Here is a 7,980-nt window from a genome sequence, read left to right as displayed (position 1 = left end):
TAAAAACACAGGGTAAGTAGTGCTTGGAAACATAACTTGGAATACTATGCCATGATTTTTTAGTAACTGTGCATAAACACTGATAAAATTCCAAGGGAGAAATGGTAGTATATACCAAAAGGTGTGGGGAAATTCCTTTTAAGCTTGTGGTGAGTATGTCTGATAGGTGGTCACACACGATGCTTGTCAGGGTATTCCAGATTATCATGTACTGAGCAGTAGTTGGATCCCAAACAATAGTGTAGAGGATTTTGCCCCATGAAAACTGAGAGTGAGTTCAGTACAAGTGCACGTTTTGCAAGGAAATGTTTTCAAGTAATTTTTTTAATAGGTAGGCATTTATTTGTCACGTAACAATAAAAAACCACCATCAATATATTTTGTGGCACTGTAATGGCCATGTTATCATAATATATGTACATAACTTATTTCAATGCTGAAGTCTGTGTGCTCCTTGGGCTGGCATTGTTTGCACATACAGTACTTTTGGAATGCTCTGTACACCTATGCTGATAAAGTGGCCCTTATAGTGCCAAATAAATACCTACCTTTTAAGCTTCGCATACAAGTGGAGCTCCATTTTGCAATGTGTGCATACAGGCATTTTTACATGTGTGGTTTCCAACCTGTTGTTATCACACAAAAAATGAAGACAGCACATAATACAATAATATAACAGCTCCATAGTGTGGTCTAGAGGTAGTGGTCACTATTGCATCAAAGTGACTGCAGTTGGACCTAAAATAAACCTGAGAAAAGTGGAGTATGGGGCTTCCATTGTTGATCATTTCTAATAATGCTGGTTGTCTGGTGGTATGCTAACCCAAGGTCAGTTACTCAGTACTGAAGCCAGAGCCAGCCAGGCAACTATATATTTTTGAAAAGGAAAAATCAGGAAAAAGCAGTATCTGCCTTTACTTATGACAGGTTTTTATTTAAAGGTCTGAAAAAAGAGAATGGAAAAAACAATCCCTGTATTAGCTTGTCTCACATTAATGAGCCAGGATATAATGGAAAAGTGAAGAGCAGAAAAGAGAAATTAAATGACAAATGAGACAAGCAGTTGGTTGAAAACTCACTTAGGCTCATCTTGCACAGAAGACATGAAAAATGGCTAACATGTTAACACTGAATACGTAATTAAATATTATATTTGATGTTAGACAGACTTTCCAATAAAGCAGAGTAAAGCGTAATGATAAGGTACAAAGTGCACTAAGCCGTCACAACCAATCAGATCTCAGTTTATTCACAGCAGTAATGCTGCAGAATAGCTTAAAGCGACTCTACTGTTTGGTTGAAAATGTTTAAAAATCAGGACCTGTAAAAGAAAAGGCTTTATACATACCTCTCCCAACACCCGTTCGCTATTTGTCCCATCTATGTCCCACATCCCCGTTAGTCTGGTAACCCCATGTTCTATGATTCCTCCACATAGATCACTATAGGACACAGTAGTCACATAGGGGTCAGCAGTCAAACCGCAGCACACAGCATGGGGACCAGGCATCCGACACTCCTGGAAGTGTCAAATGTGAAGATTCTCTGTAGCTTTTGAATAGAGCCACAAACAGAGGAACAGGCAGCTGGAGTCCAACGCTTATTCTTTTGCAGGTCCTGCTTTATTATTCCTTTTTTATTTTTTTTTAATCATGCAACAGAGTCAAATTAAAGGAAACCTGTAGTAAGAAAAATATGAGGCAGTCTTTCTGAACAAATGCTTACTGGTCTGTCTCTTATGCTGATCAATTGACTTGAGTAAGTTCTGTGTTATTGGCATTGAGCAACTATTGAAATGGGGAGTTCTGACCTCAGTTTGCTTCAACTTGCTGTTTGCTTGTTATTGAGTTACCCACGCAATATACTGCAGCCAGAGACACCCAGCATTATCAGAAAGAGGGCAGCAATGGCATGTTTGGTATCTCTTTAACTAATGGTTCCTAAAATAGCTTAGAAGCTGGAAACTGTTGGCTGCAGCAAATACAGATAGTTGTTCCCTCCTGCAGTTTTTCAGAATTACCTTCCCTTATACCCTTCCAAAGAAGTACTTACCCTTTCTCTGGATGTACAGCAACAGCCCTGGGCTGGTCTATATCTTGAGATATCACCACATATCTGAAGGAACCATTGAGCCTCGCCACTTCAATTAGATTGAAACCATGGTCCGCCCAATAGATGTTACCTGCAACAACCAAAAAATATGTGTTGTATTAAACATATTCATAAAGATGGATTCCAATCTGTGCAAAGATATCCTAGAGATCTGCATATTTTAGACTTGATCATCAGATCTTCTGTTTTAACCTAAAAAGCAGCAAATGTGCATTAAGCAATCCTCATTTTTATGGGTAAAGGGAGCACCCATTCATCAGAGATTGTTCAACACATTTGGCATCATTATTGCTAACCTAGAGGTCACTGAATCTTATATTGGCAGCCTATCTTGGAGAACCAACATGAAATAACTCCTGCACTTTTCTTCTGTGCAGGTGTTTCCTGTACTATAGACTAGTTACTGTTACCCTCTCTCTTTGTGCAGGGTGACTGATCTTGCCTCTTCCCTTCTTTAGTTTCCTTCAGGCTGCCAGTAGTGGGTGGATCTGCTGAGTCCCACTGACAGTTCTGTTGTCTGTACAGGTTATGTTTTGCCCTGAGTGGTGTTACAGGGTAATAGCATTTGGTGCACATACGGTGGGCATCTGTTGTTTGCAGCTAATATATTTGTGCCACCACAACCATCACAGCCTGTCTTTCTCTTGTTTATTGTACTTGGTACATGCCACTGCTCCCACCCCTCCATTATGCTATAGTTAAACTAGCTCCCCTGTTAGACACTTCCAGCTTCCACATGCTCTCAGTAACTTTCACTTCAGCCCTCATGTTGTTCAATGCTCCCCTTTAAACTTAGATGTTCTTTCAAATGTAAAAAAAGTTTTTAAAAAAACATCATTGTAACCTGCTAAGCATGCAATAATAATATCAATGGATTCTACCATCTCAGCAAGTAGACATAATGTCCGCACAGTCTGAGTTTCAGGAAAAATTTGTTCAAATACATAAATCGGTAAGTGAAACAAAACAAAATTAAATGAAAGTTTTTTTGTGCCTGGGTTTCAGCTTTCATTTTTATGGGCACCTATACCTGTCAGATAAGTAACCTTGAATGGGCAGCCCTCAAGATTTTGCAGCTCATTAACTCCAGCAATAAAAAAAAAAACTGCTAGAAGTCCAAACCCTTATCAGAGTTCAGCACTGCTAAGATGGGCTTTATTATCCTAAATACAAATTTATCTCTATGAGTATCTCTCTCATAAGTTAATGAGCCAAGGGCTGTATATTACTTACAACCCTCTCTCAGTAAGTTGAAAGTGTTGAACTATTCACTGGAGAAACTTCAGAAAATTAAAATACAATTAAATAAACCTGCCAAAGCAATGACGTACTTGCATATTAATCACCATGCATGCCACCCAAAATGACGAGAGATTATATATGTAATAACGTCATAATGTTTTCATATTAGCTCATTATTTTATTAATCATGGTACCCACACCTCAGGGTAAGAATTTAGAAAATAGTCAGAGTGAAACACCCGTAGAAGTAAATTGTTGCATGACTGAAGGTCTCAGCAGAGTTCTATTACTTCTGTCTGGAGACTGAAGACTTCTACCACATTCCGAGACATCATAACTTCAGGCATATAGCGTCTGAGATATATTTCTGCCTGAATTGCTCTCGGAAGGATAATACTGGGTTATTACTATTTAATCACACTCACCATTACAGCACATTTGCAGAGGCCTGGAAATGTCAGGGAGAGCCTCCAAAACTCAGAAACAGATTCTGTTAATGCACCAATGTGTAATTACTAGTTATGTAAGTAAGAAAACCCTTTCAAAGATGTTAAAGTATACACTAATCAAGCTCAAAACTTTACTGTGACAATATAAAAGGGCTGAGCCTATTTGGCTCCGGCTCCATAATTTCAACCTGTCACTGGTAGAGTATATCAGGCCACCTTACTGTGTGAGAACCTGTTATTGTTGGTGATATGGTGCCCTCACCTCTTAAAGTGTATGTCTAGAGAAACAACTTTTAAGTTTTGGATAGTGTAGGGAATCATGAAATCCTGGCTTTTATTTTCTATGCCCTGTTGTGGTTATTTCTCTTTACTTCCTGGACTGAAGATGCAAACAATGAACAAGAGGACATTTCTCCAAAGTGAGGAGAAATATTGTCTTAAGCTGGTCATATGCCCATGGACTAAACAAGAGAAGTCAGATGAAGGAGTCTCCCTGCTGACTGTAATATTCGGACAACTAGTGCTCCGGGTTGCCAGAATGCCTGAAAAGTGACCACAGTTGACTGGCTGCAGCCATTGTTTGGCTGACAATTTTCCAACCAGCTCCTTCAACAAAAGTTGTTAAAAAAATCCACTTTTGTCACGCTGGGTGGTACCAGCAGGGTCACCCACAGATCAAATTTCAGCCAATTCAGCAGGAATTTCAGCCCATGTATGGCCAAGCTCCAGACAGTTGTCATCAAAACATGCACTCTCATTTGAAGATTTACTCTCACCTTCATTCAAGATTTTGGTTTTAGGAAATCTCCCCAATGGGACACAGATGGCTAATAAATTAATCAATCAGTAGATAAATATTAGGTACTCTATCCAAAATGAAGATTTGGATATAGGTTTAACTTTAGAGAACTCCAGTTGTAATATACTGTACTATAGAAAATCTCTACACAAGCCATTCTGCAATGCATTGCCTTTTCTATTTTCAATATGAAGCCACTATAATCTACTAAAAACCTAAAAAATAATGCAATATGGCAACCTGGTGGTGTTCTGTGGTGTATGGTCTGCCCCCAGGAATGTAATTTTCTGCTTTAGTAATTGGCATACTTGTTTTCTCAGTAGTTTGCACTAAGATAAAAGTAACATTTTACTTGTCCGCTGCAGTAGGGATTTCGTTTTTGGTGAAAAACATCCTACGGCTTGTCAACTAAAGGGATGCTGACATTGCAGCTTTCCTCATTGGAATGCTGAGATTTGCTTAGGTGGTTATAAGGATCACAGAGCCTCCTATTCAGGAAGCAGTATGGAAAGGACATGGTAAAACAAACAGCTATTCCTTCAAACCAGAAAAAGGTAGGAATCTGCAAGAAGGTTTGTAAAAATCTTTGTAATGTACATAGATCACCCAAAAGAGATTGCTTGTTCTAGTTTTGGCTACATATGTGGAAGGGATGGGCTTCGGTCAGTTTTTTTTCCCCCATGGGAAACATTCCCCTCTTTTTTACTTAGTGGCCAACAAAGCAGTGAATTCAGGGTAAATTTTCCCAGTGGTCTAAACCAGACTAGAGAATACATTTTGGCTGGATTTCCACCTTAAGGCAGTCATGATTAACAGATATAATGAGGCAGAAGGCATCTACCAGCAATCCAGTCCATCGTGATCCCTTCCACTCTTCCCAAACCATTGGTGATGATGTCCTCTCTCCATGTCTGGTCTCGCTTTGAGCGGCTGATTTTGTTGAAGCCCATGTCTGTCCAATAGATTGTGTCATTTCCTGAGAAAAGAAAAAAAATAGATGATTATTTCTGAAAATAACACTTTTTCAGAAAAAAACTTTTCTTTATTGTTGTCTAACTTCATTTTTTTATTATTATTTTGTACCTTCACCCTTGTTATGTAACTACAGCCTCAACGCTCAAGCAAGAGCACTACATGTGGATAATAATCCCTTTGGTTTCTTAGTATGGACAGTAAGGATGGGAATTCAAGGGATTGCTAACTTCTAGAAACAGTGAAGGCCAGCTTCATTCACAGTTGACTCTTGAGTTTTGCATAGATAGCTGTGAGATGAAATATCTGCCAATTGCTCTCAGAGAATCCAGTGCCATGATTCACCCATAGTTTGTGTGTTTGTGTTCCCCAACAAGGCCAAAATAAAGGTGTCATTCATTCCACAACTAGGTCTTCTCCTTATTCCCTTGTTTTTATGGAGAAACCAATGGCACCAATCTATGGTGGAGATATCTCACCACTGGAATCCTCAATAAGTATAACTTGCCAGCAGCTACACCAAAATAAATATAGTAGACCAGTGTTTAAGGAACCTTTAAAGTAGACCAGTGTTTAAGGAACACTGCTACTGACAACCACATGTATCAGCAAAATGGGATTGTTTTTGTCCTATGCCACCATCTCGCATTACTCCTGTGGGGCGGGAGGGGCGTGGTGGTGCATTGAACTCAATGGCACCCTAGCCATGACCTCTGGCTGCAATGCGATCGGCCACACAGGAACGCAAGGCACATTAATGCCTGCGGTGTGTTGCGGTCAGAAAAAATGCTGCAAGCACAATCTTTTGGACTGAACCGGAACGCAGGCATTGATGTGCCTTGCGTTCCCATGTGGCCAATTGGTTACGGTGCCATTCATTTCAATGCACCACCAAGCTCCCTCCCACCCGACAACAAAGTGAGGCAGCTGCAATGCGATCCAGTGTGATCCGGCCAGAATTGGGCCGGAACACACAGTGGCTGGTGTGAACTAGCCCTCAGCAAGATTCACAAAAGGGTTCGCTAACTGAACTCTTGTAGATTCACTCATCCTTACTCTGTATGAAAGAGTAGTACTTGTACTTTTAACATTCAGAAACATACAGTGCATAAAGACATTTCCAGATTTGTGCAGAATACAAGATATTTGATATTAATGCAACTTCTCTGTGCAGCTTATTGTTTTATGTTGTCTGCTGGTTTAGGACACAGGAAACAAAAATCACAGTTGACAGTATTTTATGTGATTACTGGGCAGGAAGTCAACTGTGCATTTAAAAACATCCCTGCCTGTATACCCCATTTTTTTACAAATATTGACAGCTGTGATAGATGCATGAACAAGTCACCTACTTATCTATGAATTGTATTAGGTAATCTTTTTTTATGTAAACCAGTGGCTTCTTACAATTCCTAAAACTGAACAGTTTGGATTACCATTTCCAGATGATGTTTTTTAAGTAATAACAAATACAGAACAGGTTTTCATTAGGTTAATCAAATGGTAATTAAAATATACAGCACAAAAGGACTAGCTTGTTAACTAATTATGTTGTAGCACGTTTGCTGATATAGGATTCTCCGCTGGTGGATGATGCACCATCCCAAAGGGTCATTAATTAGACATCCACATATTAACATATGCTATATAAATGCACTACAGTTTTTGGATCTATTTTTTTTTCCTTTTAAAAAGATTATAGACACATTCTGCGATAATGTTTTTTTTTTTCTTAGAAGTTTAGGTGTCAGGTGACCAAAGGTGCATAGTTAAAGTGAACCTGTTTTCACTTTAAAGCCTCCAAACTATAGGCAAGTAAAATGGCTGCAAATAGTTTACTTATTTCATAAAGCTTTTCTGAAACCTCCAATCTGTAAATGGTGTCTACAGGAATTGAATCCATGCTTGGCACTGTCCGATCCCACCTTTCACATCTTGCTATTGGTCAGTATGGCTGTCTAACACATAGCAATGAACCAATATTGGGAAAAGGGGGTACTTTTCAGGGCTCCTGGGACACTATGAGTGTCATGGGAATATATCTACAAGCTACTCCATATGAATGCTTTACACAACTGCCTGCAATTTAGCAGTTTCAACGTCAACATAGATTTTTCTTACTTATCTAAACCCACATGTAATATATTGTAGCTTACCAGTTCTTAGGTCTGGTGGCTGCATTTGTTCATTCTTTCAGGCTTTTTTTCCCCTTAACCCTTACCCGGTAATTTTACAAATAACACACTTTCCCTTGGTGGTTACACTCACTTCTCCACTGTACCTATGGAGGGTAGACCTGGTGGCCACACAGGCTAGACTTCAAACATTTAGAAATTTAGAAAATGAAGACTGACTGGTTAGTGCACTCATGGGGGGGGGGGGGGTGTGTGGCCCGGTGGGGGGCCC

The 7,980-nt window shown here is 39.5% G+C and overlaps 1 protein-coding gene across 1 annotated transcript in view; it reads right to left on the bottom strand.

Annotated features, from left to right (window-relative positions):
- The window catches only part of LRP1B (LDL receptor related protein 1B), a 1,026,358-nt gene that overhangs the window by 332,511 nt on the left and 685,867 nt on the right, over nt 1-7,980 (bottom strand). The window contains exons 37-38 of the mRNA XM_018554232.1: nt 5,444-5,578; nt 2,053-2,182 (exon numbers count right to left, since the gene is read on the bottom strand). Coding sequence (XP_018409734.1) covers nt 2,053-2,182; nt 5,444-5,578 — 265 coding nt within the window. The remainder of the gene's footprint in view (nt 1-2,052; nt 2,183-5,443; nt 5,579-7,980) is intronic.

The sequence above is a fragment of the Nanorana parkeri genome, unplaced genomic scaffold (genome assembly GCF_000935625.1).
Source record: "Nanorana parkeri isolate BGI_ZX_2015 unplaced genomic scaffold, ASM93562v1 scaffold148, whole genome shotgun sequence".
NCBI classification, from domain to species: domain Eukaryota; kingdom Metazoa; phylum Chordata; class Amphibia; order Anura; family Dicroglossidae; genus Nanorana; species Nanorana parkeri.
This window is presented reverse-complemented; position numbering and strand designations above follow the sequence as displayed.